The sequence below is a fragment of the Cuculus canorus genome, chromosome 18 (assembly GCF_017976375.1).
Source record: "Cuculus canorus isolate bCucCan1 chromosome 18, bCucCan1.pri, whole genome shotgun sequence".
Taxonomy (NCBI): domain Eukaryota; kingdom Metazoa; phylum Chordata; class Aves; order Cuculiformes; family Cuculidae; genus Cuculus; species Cuculus canorus.
This window is the reverse complement of record NC_071418.1, coordinates 8,898,402-8,911,058: the sequence shown is the minus strand read 5'-3', so window position 1 is coordinate 8,911,058 and position 12,657 is coordinate 8,898,402. Positions and strand designations below refer to the sequence as shown.

The window sequence follows — 12,657 nt, the reverse complement described above, 5'->3', positions numbered from 1 at the left end:
TCCCTTCCAACCCAAACTATTCTATGAGTCTATGATTCTAAATGAAGAGTTTTTCAGAAAAACTGATAAACTACTAATAAAATTTTCCTAGGAGCAGATGGAGCCATCCTAAAGAAACTCGGAGACGGAAGCAATGCATTACTTCTCAGCACGCACTAGGCAAACTGGCAGGGGCCCAAGTAAACCACAAATTAACACACAAGCAGTATGAGTTAGAGAAAACCCAGAACCTAAATTTACAACCTATTTTGATAGCTGAAAGGGAGATGTCCAAATACGAGCTTGTCACCATAAATTCCCTTTGTTGTTGCTAGAAAAGTGAGCTCCAGCAGGCAGCTCACTTCGGGCATTGCCCTGGATGATGGAAGAGTGGCCTCTGTGGGGCCGGTGTATCTCCATGCTTGGATTTTCATTAGATAGAATCATAGAACCATAGAACGGTTTGTGTTGGAAAGGACCCTAAGGATCATCCAGTTCCAACACCCCCTGTCATGGGCAGGGACACCTCCCACTGGATCAGGGGCTCCAAGCCCCATCCAACCTGGCCTTGAACCCCTCCAGGGATGGGGCAGCCCCCACTGCTCTGGGCAACCTGGGCCAGGGCCTCCCCACCCTCACAGGAAAACATTTCTTCCTAAGATCTCATTTCAATCTCCCCTCTTTCAGCTGAAAACCATTCCCCCTCATCCTCTCCCTGATCAAGAGCCCCTCCCAGCTTTCCTGGAGCCCCTTTCAGCACTGGAAGCTGCTTTGAGATCTCTCCAGAGCCTTCTCTGCTCTAGGCTGAACAAGCCCAACTCTCAGCATGTCCTCATACGGGAGGTGCTCCTGCCCCTGCATCATCTTTGTGGCCTCCTCTGGATTCACTCCAACAAATCCATGTCCTTCCTGTGCAGAGGGCATCTTATCCTGAACCACACATGTGCAGCGCATCCTACAGATCACTCTGGCGAAAGTGCCCGGCTCTGCCCTTGGCCTGGAAAAGGGGGCTGTGGTGACTGGGTCAGATGGGACTGTTTCTCTTGCCAAAGAATCCACAGTTTAAGGGGATGAGTGGTGCTTTCAAAAGCTTTCTAGTAATACAGGTGATACTCACTGGCTCCAGGAGTATCAGAAAATAACACAGCAGGCATAAAATTGCATCTTCAAGACTGTAGTGTCTTTTCAAAATGTGCACTCAAACTATTTCCATTTTCTTACCCTCTGCGGGGCTCCTTCTTGTGCTTCTGTCTCCTCGCCCAAGACCTCTGTGTTTTAGGTGTAAATAGCACCTTCTCTGCTGCTTGGTAACTTCAATGTTGCCCTTTTCTGCATAAGATGTTTTGGGGTTGCCTGGATGCTCTAAAACAAATAAATCGCTAATGACTGCTGCCAGAGGCCAAGCCTTCAACTCCGACACCGCAGCTGCTTCAGAAACATGAGTCAAGAGAATTGTTTGGGAAGCCATGGACATCTTGCACCCTTAAGTCCACTTGCCCCAAATCTGATTCACATGGCTGAGAAGAACATTTCTTATTTAGAACTGCATGAATTCAGTCTCCTTCCCTGAAGGGATTTAGGCTCATGTCATGTGGATGAAATGGAGTTTCGCAAGAGGAGAAGACAAGGAGGACATGCCTGAGCAAAGAAAACATGTTCTGGGGAAGTGTTGCTTTGTTATAAACACTGACAGTGTGAAGAGTGGTAGACAAAATGCAGTTCTATCTGACAGCTGATGTACCAGCGCTTGCCTGATGCATTTAGGATTGCAAGACACGAGGCAATCCCCAGAGTCCAGGCAACCAACTCACTCTAAAAACATGAGTCCAATAATAAAGTAGGAGTGGACTGAAACCTTTAACTGAAGTGTGCAAACAGCAATAGAGATGTGGTAATACAGGGAAAAAGCACAACAAAATAGCTTTTTGAAACGAAAAATTATGTTTTACGTATCGGTTTAATCATAGAGTGCATACCTGATATTAAGTATTTTCATCTTTAATTGGTAGTTCCTTCCTACATCTGCTTTTGTGGTGTTAGATGGCTGAAAAATAATTGCTTTCTCTTGTGTTGACATGATACCAAAGATCATTATTTGTCAGCATCACTGCCTTCTAACAGCCAACTTAGGGAATATTACTAATCCAGTGAGAATTGAGTCCATCTATACACAACCCTTTTGTAATAGATGGAAAAGAGGAATGTATGCAGCAAAACATGGGCTGGTACTAAGAATTCATCACTTGATCAAATGCACGTCTGCAAAAAAGAGAGGGAGACGCTGTGGAGGGGATTCACAGGTTTAAAGGAAACTTTGCAAATTAATTCTCAACAGTCAGATAACGCAGTTTGACAGAACGTGACTAATGACAACATAAGCTGTCATACTAATTGAATGATGTGTCAATTATCAATAATGACATAACACAGACAATGCTGCGCTAACACCAATCACAGCTGAGCTACATGCTGAATGAAGAACCACATCCTGGAACCAGATGATCTTTAAGGTCCCTGCCAACTCTAACTATTCTATGATTCTATGTTCCTCTTACTTGTTTTGAAACCTGCCCCAAACCAATGTCATCAGCTACCTCTAGATCTCACTTAAGAGAAAAGAGGGGATACTCTGGCCTGTCCACCTTCCTCTGGCTCAGGGCTTCATGCACTCCCGCTCCTAACTCCTAAAACACTGTACCATTTACACTGCACCAGTTTTATGTCCTGCTCATGATGATCAAATGATCAACATGATCAAGTGATCCAAGGGTTGGAGCACCTCCCATAGGAAGACAGGCTGAGAGAGTTGGGGTTGTTCAGCCTGGAGAAGAGAAGGCTCTGAGGAGATCTTATAGTGACCTTCCAGTACCTGAACGGGGCTATAAGAAAGCTGAGGAGGGACTTTTTATAAAGGTATGGAGTGATAGGACGAGGGGGAATGGGTATAAACTGGAGAAGGGAAGATTTAGACTGGACATAAGGAGGAAATTCTTCACAGTGAGGGTGGGGAGACACTGGCCCAGGTTGCCCATGGAAGTTGTGGCTGCCCCATCCCTGGAGGTGTTCAAGGCCAGGTTGGATGGGACTTTGAGCAACCTGATCCAGCGGGAGGTGTCCCTGCCCATGGCAGGGGGGTTGGAATTAGATGATCTTAAAGGTCCCTTGCAATTCAAACCATTCTATGATCCTCACTCTGTAAGACCCCCTGACAACACATTTACCCAGGACACAGCAAGGTAATTCTTTGCTTTGTTACATTTTTTCTTAGCCAGATTTTGAAGACACTGAACGAGCTGTGGTGAAAGGATAAAAGACAACTCCTCAGCATCTCTGTTTTTTCATAGTTCATGTTTAGGTCCGTGCTGCAGGCAGAAACAGAAAATAGTTTCAAATTCCTCACTTTGCTTTATAAAGGGAGGGTGAGGTCCAAATCCTGCAAAAACGTAAACTGCTGAAAAGAAGGCTAAAAAGAAATCTGAATTCATGGCCTCAAATTGTACCAAGAGAGGTTCAGACTGGACCTCAGGAAAAAATTCTTCACTGGAAGGGTTATCTCTCACAGGCTGCCCAGGGAGGTGGTCAAGTTTTCATCCCTGGAGAGATTTTAAAAGACAGGTAGATGAGGTGCTCAGGGATATGATTTAGTAGACAGGTACAGTTGGACTTGATGATCTCAAAGGTCTTTTCCAACCTAGAGATTCTATGAAACACCTTCCCATGAGCGCTCTATTACCACAGTGCCTTGCTCTGTGTTATTTCCCCACTTTGCGTTATGGAATATGAGTGACTCGGAGCAGGTACTGGAGGATGAGGGGCTGCGGCAAAAGCTGAACTAGGGTGCAAATGCACCCTGGATATGGGAGCATCAGAGACTTTTCTTTGGGAATTCACTTTCAAGCACCTCTCTGCGTTTGTGCTTCACAAGGCAGAACATATATCACAGGATGCAAGTGTTGCTATGGGAACCATCAGAAATAGCACCACACATATATAACCCAGCACACCCCCCACAATGCACTCCCTTTGCTGACAGCGACTGGAGACCCTTCACATTTCCGAAAGTGGCTCTCTCCTTCACGCCTTGTCACAAATCACCTCCCGGAGCAATGAGAATTAGTTGTTTTTACAAAGTCACATCTCCTATGAGATGCTCTCAGAAAGCAGCCACTGCTTTACAGTAAATCTGAAAGCCGGGCTTTACAACCCAGAGACAGCGCAGCTCTTTAATACTTGCTGCATTGTGTTGGGGTAGAAAAAATGACTGTCAGGGAGTATTTTATAGTCCCTTCCTTTAGCCATGCTTCTTGTCAATGGCAGTGTGAAGTTTCATTATGTGAGAAGACACCACACACCCTCTGGAAGAGCTCCATCCTTCCACCGTCAGCCCTATGACCATGTGGATACCACTACAGGGCTCAGAGACCAACAAGCACAGACTCTACCACCCACTAACACAGACTCTAACACCCACTTACACCTCTGTGAGACCAAGGCATTTCTGAGCAACAAACTCGCGGTTGCTTGATGTGAAAAGAGATAATCTCAGAGCTCTGGAAGTTCCAGAGAAGTTGTACCCTGTCTCTGGCATGTGTGTGCCCCTAGCTGAGAAATCCTAACAGCCAATTTACCAGGGTGCCCTGCTTGGTACGCAGGGAGGGCTGCATCACATTCCAACCTATCGAAGTGCCTGGATTTCAGCAGTAGCACCTCACTATGGTCACACTGGACAAGGAAGAACACATTTGTTTCTTGCAAATTCAGCACTATCTGATCCCTCCCCGAAGCCTTTAAGCCCCACCACACCTCTCCACACACAGCTGGGGGGAGAATTACAGCACATAAGAGCAAGTGTGACTATTTGTCCTTCATTCTCACCTCTGAACACACTGTTGTTCGTCTCGTGTTACAGAGCCCTGTGAAGTTCCCCATCATCTTTCCTGGGCTGAGCTGAACTAAGTAGTTCTGTCATCTACAAACAGCGTTACTTCTTTGGTCACTACCTCAGCCTCTAAGCAACTAAGAACATTACGGTCCCACTCTGCCTTTGGCTGCACTAAAACCTACGCTTCTCTCCCTGTCCTTTGTGGATGCATCTCCTCTCCAGTTTGCAATGTGATTTCACCAGTACAGACACAGAAGCAGCACTGGTCGAGCTACACAGGTACTGGCAACACTGAGTCATAGAATCATAGAATCATAGAATCACCAGGTTGGAAAGGACCCACTGGATCATCGAGTCCAACCATTCCTAACACTCCCTAAACCATGTCCCTCAGCACTTCATCCACCCGTTCCTTAAACACCTCCAGGGAAGGTGACTCGACCCCCTCCCTGGGCAGCTGTTCCAGTGCCCGATGACTCTTTCCGTGAATAACTTTTTATGATATCCAGCCTGAAGGAGTGGGTATTTCTCCTTTACTATGTATCTTAGAATGAAAAGATACTGTGGCTGGAAGGAATATTAGTCTCTTCTTTATTGAAGCAGAGGTTTAGTGTCAAATGTTCATGAATGTGCCTTGAATGGACAATGTAGCTCATACAGGACAATACACCTCTCTCGCTTCTAGCTAGGCCTAGCTGTGAACTGCATGGGAAGCGGCTCCATTGTATTTACCATGCAGTAAGAAGGGCTCTGCCAGTGTCTGAATCTCTCACAGCAGCTCGCTGTTATTCAATTTAGTACACAAGCCTGACTCAGCGAAGCAACAACCTAGGAAAATGGAAAGATGCTCAAGAATTAAATTAACTCAATCGCAAAGAAAGGGAAGTGACATTTGGGCTAATGGATGAAGATTACAATTAAATTGGGAATAGCTAATGTCTGAACTTCTCCCTGCACCAGTTCATTCTGATGTACATCCGTAAACATGTACACAAATTGCACCATTTCTTTGTTATTAGGCTGATAAATCATTTGGTGATTGTGATTTGGTGATTGTGATGGCCACTATCTGTCCTGGTTTTGGCTGGGATAGAGTTCATTTATTTCCAAGTACCTGGTATAGTTCTATGGTTTGAATTCAGGATAAGAACAATGTTGATAACAGAAGGGGACGGCATAGGAAGAGAAAATATACAAAACAAGTGATACACAATGCAATCGCTCACTATACATGTGCCCCACCCCTCCCAGAGCAGCGACTCCTCTTCCCTGAGCTCTCCCCCAGTTTATATACTGAGAATGACATTACATGGTATGGAATGTCCCCTTGGTGAGCTTGGATCAACTGTCCTGGCTATGGTCCCTCCCAGCTTCTTGTGAACCTCCCCGCTGGCAGAGCAGGGGAAGCAGAGAAGTCCTTCACTTAGTATAAACACTGCTTAGCAACAACTGGATCAGTGTGTTATCAACACTATCCTCACACTAAATCCAAAAGATAGCAGTCTACCAGCGACTAGGAAGGAAATTAACTTTATCCCAGCCAAAACTGTCTTAGCAAAAAGTTTTCAAGCAGGCCCAGAAAGGGAAACCGAACAGATGCAGTTTGTGCTCCTCACAGCTCAGGGCTTCCTGATGTGCAATGCTCTTTCCTCCATACACAAGGGAGACGACACACATGAGAGAAAACATTTTCATGGCTAACTTGGCAGTGGGAAAGCAGAGACTACAGAATCACTGAGGCTGAACACACCTCTGGGGATCATCTAGCCCTCTGCTCAAAGCAAAGCCATGTAAAGCAGGTTGCCCAGGACCATTCTCAGCTGGATCTTGGATAACTCCAAGGACGGAGACTCCATAGACTCACTGGGCAACTTCTTCCAGTGTTTGACCATCAAAGAAAAGTCATTTACAAATACTAAATTGTTTTTAAGCCAAGGTCATGTCTTAAGCAAGACTGGCATTCTGACCATTCCTTGGGAGTTCTAGCAACATTCAGCTCCTGCAGCTTCCCTAACACATTCCTATGTGGCACCATCTCCGCAGCTCTACTACAGTCCACATCACCTAGAGCTGCTGTATTTCCTCTAAAACTTCATTTACCTTCACAGCTCAAGGCATCAGATACACCTGATCCATCTTTAGCAAATCTCATGACATTTGATAAGTTTACCTTCAATTCTTTACTTATTTTGTCCTCCGAACTTTGTTCTGAAACTTCGCACTTTGTTGAGTTTAGACTAATTAATTTGCTCCATTTCCCCCTCTTAAATACAGATGCTAAAGAAAATGTTAATTGCCAGTCAGATGGCACCCTCTGATTTGACAGATTCATTACAAAGAATTGCAATGGACTTGGCATTTTTTTCTACCAGAGTTTTTAATATTCTAGGATACAGATTATCTGTTGCTCTGAGCTGAGCACAACGTGCTCTTTGATCTGATTTTCCTCCTATTTTTAATAATCCTTGTTTTCAAGAAAAGTTCACTTGTGTGGGTGTTGTGTCTGAAACAGCCAGTCCTCAAGGACAGTGCATCTTCCAGGCTTAGTAGAGAGGCAGCACCAAGCCTCTCACAGCCAAAATATTCCAGGAATGGATCAGGGAGTCACAATGAGCAACTTAGAAAGACACTGTTACTGGAACGGCTCAGCTCCGTCTGCTGGGCTTGCTGTCAACAGGATTCATCTTTCAATACAGCTGCACAATGGGAGGTGAGAGCAGCCCAGAAAGCCAAACCTCTCCTTGGCCGCATCAAAACAAGTGTGAAAACCAGGCTGAAGGAGGAAATTCTTCCCCTCTACTCTGCTCTCTTGAGACCTCACCTCAAGAGCTGCTTTCAGTTCTGGAGTCCTCAGCACAGGAAGGACATGGATTTGTTGGAGCTAATCCAACATGGACATTTTCCAAGGGCTGGAGCATGTCATCCAAGGGCTTGCACCCTCAGCAAGTTTGCGGATGACACTAAGCTGGGAGGAAGCGTGGATCTGCTGAAGGGTAGGGAGGCTCTGCAAAGGGACCTGAACAGGATGGACTGCTGGGCCGAGACCAATGGGATGAGGTTCAACAAGGCCAAATACCGGGTCCTGCACTTGGGGCACAACAGCCCTATGCAGTGCTACAGACTGGGGGAAGTGTGGCTGGAGAGCTGTACAGAGGAGAAGGACCTGGGGGTAATGGTTGACAGCGACTGAACATGAGCCAGCAGTGTGCCCAGGGGGCCAAGAAGGCCAACGGCATCTTGGCTTGGATCAGAAACGGTGCGACCAGCAGGTCCAGGGAGGTGATTCTCCCTCTGTACTCGGCACTGGTGAGATTCCCACACAAGGACAGGCAGAGAGAGTTGGGGTTGTTCAGCCTGGAGAAAAGAAGGCTCCACAGAGACTTTAAAGCAGCCTCCAGTACTGAAAGAGGCTCCAGGAAAGCTGAGGAGAGGCTCTTGATCAGGGAACCCAGGGACAGGATGAGGAGGAATGGTTTTCAGCTGAAGGAGGGGAGATTCAGATTAGATATCAGGAAAATTTTTTTTTCCTGTGAGGGTGGGGAGGCCCTGGCCCAGGTTGCCCAGAGCAGTGGTGGCTGCTTCATCCCTGGAGGGGTTCAAGGCCAGGTTGGATGAGGCTTTGAGCCCCTGATCCAGTGGAGGTGTCCCTGCCCATGGCAGGGGGTTGGAACTAGATGGGCTTTAAGGTCCCTTCCAACCCAAATCATTGCATGATTCTATGCTTTACAGTTCTGTTACTACACCGGAAAAAATCCCAGATGGTCGGCTGACCCTGAGAAGACCCAGCACTGGCACCTGGAAGCCTGTCTTCACAGCCACCTCTGTGACTGCTGAGTTTGCCCCATGCAGTTTGCATGAAAACCTGCTAGTGGCCAGCTGAATTGAGCTCCTCTCTGTGCTCACAGGGGAACCTGTCTGCTCTGTGCCACCAGAGATATTCACACTTGGCAGGTGTTGCTGGAAAATGTGTTGGCCCAACCATCAAAATCATTCTTTCATATAAATCTAATTTCTACGGCTCTTATGATTTAACCTTCAGTGTTTGCTGAGACCTCTTACTGCTTGGTCTGACCACCAGAAGAAAGGTGAATGGATGAAATAAAAACGCTTCAGGCCCACTGAATGCATCTCCAAGCACTGAAGCAAGAGGCATGGAAGCTAACAGATTCTTTACAAAATCTAACCATCGTTGTTGAAAAAAACCCCATCACTTTGCATCACTGAATAAAATCCACCTCAAAAAGCTGCATACTTTCTCCTTCATCTCAAAGGCAAATACAAATATTGTAGCCACCTGTATGAGAGGCTCTTGAAAAACTCAGCATCATCTACTTTGGAGGGATCTTGCAAATACAGCAAAAATAATGATCATAATATCAATGGCATTTAATTTAAATCCAAAATCAGGCCTGTAGGCTGAGATTAGGACTGAAAGCTTTGTCTTAATCTAATTCTTATCCAAACAATTCAGTGATAATAAATATTTATACAATCCATATGAAGGAAATCGGAGAGGTTCCCAAGACCTGTAATGAGAGCCAGCATCACCGACTCTGCATATTAGCAAAGCCAAGCTTTGGCTCCAGAGAGCACTTGACAAAGACAGAGCTGCCTCCACACCCTGAAATGCTCAGAAACATTTTGCTGAGTCGTGATAAGAGCTTCAAACATTTACCTGTTTGGAGATGCATAAAGGAATCGGCACCACTGCAGATTGCCTCTGCCTTTTGTACGGTGGTGTGCACCTTCTCGTTACTCGTTTAAATACACGGTAAGCTTTGAGTGGTAGCAACGATTCTAACAGCTCTCTGTTTATTCATTAAGTAAATAAAAGCATGCGAAAGTGTAGCACAACCTTGCCTACAACTTCCCTCCCTACAGAAGGCTCAAAGAGCAAGAAAATCGAAATGACAACGCCCGATCATAGCAATAGACAGCAACAAGAACTGGTTAGAAGGTGGCTGCTTTGCACCACAGATGACAAGTTGTTCAGCCTGGAGAAGCGAAGGCTCTGAGGAGATCTTATAGAAACCTTCCAGTACCTGAAGGGGCTACAGGAAAGCTGGAGAGCGACTTTTTACAAAGGTTTGTGGTGATAGGATGAGGAGGAACACGTATAAACTGGAGAGGGGCAGATTTAGACTGGACATTCTTCACCATGAGAATGGTGAGACACTGGCCCAGGTTGCCCAGGGAAGTTGTGGCTGCCCCATCCCTGGAGGTGTTCAAGGCCAGGTTGGATGGCCCTTGGGCAGCCTGAGCCAGTGGGAGGTGTCCCTGCCCATGGCAGGGGGGTTGGAACTAAATGATCTTTAAGGTCCCTTCCAACGCAAAGTATTCTATGATTCCATGATACCTTGTCTCTTTTCCCACCAGATAAGAACAACAGAGAGCCCTCACTAAAGCAATTGGCATCCGATAACCCTGGAGAACCGCAGGGCTCTTTCCAAAGTTACTGTACCTGAAGGATGACCCAGTGTCCCTCCTTCGCAGCCAGGTCCAGAGCTTGTTCAGCAACTACCTCTTGACCTTGTCCAAGAGAAACATTGTGGATATTCCTGTTGTTAAATGTATAACCGAGTTTCTTCCCTAAAAGTAAAAAAAAATGAGTTATGTTCAGCACTTTCACCTGGAAGGGTGCACAGCTGAGCTCAGGCAGCAGCAGCAGGCAGAGTGTGCAGCCTTATCAGAAACCCTCACAGAAGAGCTATCACAATGCTTCTAACAGTTATCTTGTTTCTCACACATCCCCTGCCAAAGCACTGAAAACAGCAGTAGCTTCTTCCAAACTGCTTTTAATTACAGAGCAGCATCAACACAAAGGTAAATTACTACAGAGTTCCTCTTGTTTAAAGAACATTATTCCCCTGCAACCTTGCGTAAAAACATATTTTACAGCGATGGGAAATTAAAATAATTTCCTGCTGATTAAAGAGGCTTTCAACAAGACATTGTTCAGTGGGGAAATGCACCCTGTGATGCATGCTAGAACCAGCAGTAAGGTTAGGAACCCCTTCAGTGTTAAGAAAGCACCTGAAATAAAGTTTGTGTGAGCTTTTTGTGGCCTTAACCAAGGCCTTCCAGGTTTCTTGGAGCTATAAATCTGGCAGCCCTCCAGATTTCTCATGGATTATCATGGGCTTTAGCAGGTGTGGAGATGCTTCTGGGAGACCACAACGGGTGTGAGAAGGTCCATGGTCAGTGCACTGCAGCAGAGCCTGTGGGAAGGGGTGCTCCAGGAGCCACCGCAGACCATCTCCTACAGTCCCTTCTACAGCCCTCTCTGCGTGGTGCAGGCTGGGAGACTCAAATCCCACGTCATTTACTATCCTGCTCTGGAGGAAGGATGGCAGCTATTGAGTGTTTCTTTATTTAGTCTGTGATACTCCCTTGGAATTCCACCGACTCCTCCGTAGAATCCAAGTGACTTGGAGCCTTTAAACGATCACAGCTAAAGATCTCCTGTGTGGATTTCTGAATCTGTCTGCCATACAAGATGAAGGGCACCCGTTGCTCTTTGTCTCTCGGAAGAAGCAGTTGCCTGGGGGAAGGTCTCTCAGAAGACAAGCACCAATTTGTGCTGCCAGAGCAAAGCAGCCCAACAAACATCCACGTGGGCTCCACACATCATAGTAGGATGCATTTGGCTCAACCAAGGAATCAGGACCCATCCCTACCTGCCGATCTCTTGGGATTACCTACACTTATCTCTGCAAGCAGGCTAGCCCTCACCCAGATGGTGCACCCTTAATTCCTGATTTCTGGCAGGCAAGTTTTATAGTAAAACAAGGAAAAGATTTGTCTTGCAAGAATTAGGATTCAGCTCTCGGTACAAGATTGGAAACAGATGGCTGTAAGTAAAACAAACATCCAAACTCTTCCAGTTGCTCGAGCTCCCTGCTTAGTCTTACTACAACGCCCCCCTGGAAGATAATGCTCCCCGTATTTTGGGAGTTTCCAGTTTTCTTTCTTGCCACCTCTGGTGCTGATAGCTTTGAGGGCTGCTAACCTCCTCCTCTGCCTTCAAGATCCACCCTTTCAAGAACACATGGAGCTAATTTACAGAAGGTAAGGTGCTACCCCAAAACAGGTGATTAATAATAAAATCAATATCAGTTGTTATTGTCACTTCACAGAGAGGAACAGGACTGCAGAAGGGGACACAGTGAGGCTGTGTTGGCTGCCTCACCAAAGGCAATGCCCATCCTTCCAGGAGGGAAGTGATTCCATCCAGAAGGACCTTGACAGGAGTGAGATGTGAGCCTGTGTGAACCTTATGAAGTACAACAATTCCATGTGCAAGGTCCTGCACCTAGGTTGGGGCAATCCCTAGTACAGGCTGGACACAAAATGGATTGAGAACAGCCCTGATAAGAAGGACTTGGGGGTGGTAGTAGATAAGAAGCTCAACATGAGCCAGCAAGGTGCACTTCCAGCCCAGAAAGCCAACCGTGTCCTGGGCTGCATCAGAAGTGTGGCCAGCAGGGCAAGGGAGGGGATTCTGCCCCTTTGCTCTGCTCTCATGAGACCTCATCTGGAGCTCTGCATCCAGTTCTGAAGTCCTCAGCACAGGAAGGACATGGATCTGCTGGAGTGAGTCCAGAGGAGACCATGAAGATAATCAGAACACTGGAGCACCTCCCTTACAAGGACAGGCTGAGAGAGTTGGGGTTGTTCAGCCTGGAGAAGAGAAGGCTGCAGGGAGACCTCAGAGCAGCTTCCAGTACTGACAGGGGCTCCAGGAAAGCTGGGGAGGGGCTCTGGATCAGGGGGTTCAGGGATAGGATGAAGGGGAA

At 46.5% G+C, this 12,657-nt stretch overlaps 1 protein-coding gene across 1 annotated transcript in view; it reads right to left on the bottom strand.

Annotated features, from left to right (window-relative positions):
* Positions 1–12,657, bottom strand: part of DNAH9 (dynein axonemal heavy chain 9) — a 128,684-nt gene that overhangs the window by 26,971 nt on the left and 89,056 nt on the right. The window contains exon 28 of the mRNA XM_054083560.1: positions 10,323–10,450. Coding sequence (XP_053939535.1) covers positions 10,323–10,450 — 128 coding nt within the window. The remainder of the gene's footprint in view (positions 1–10,322; positions 10,451–12,657) is intronic.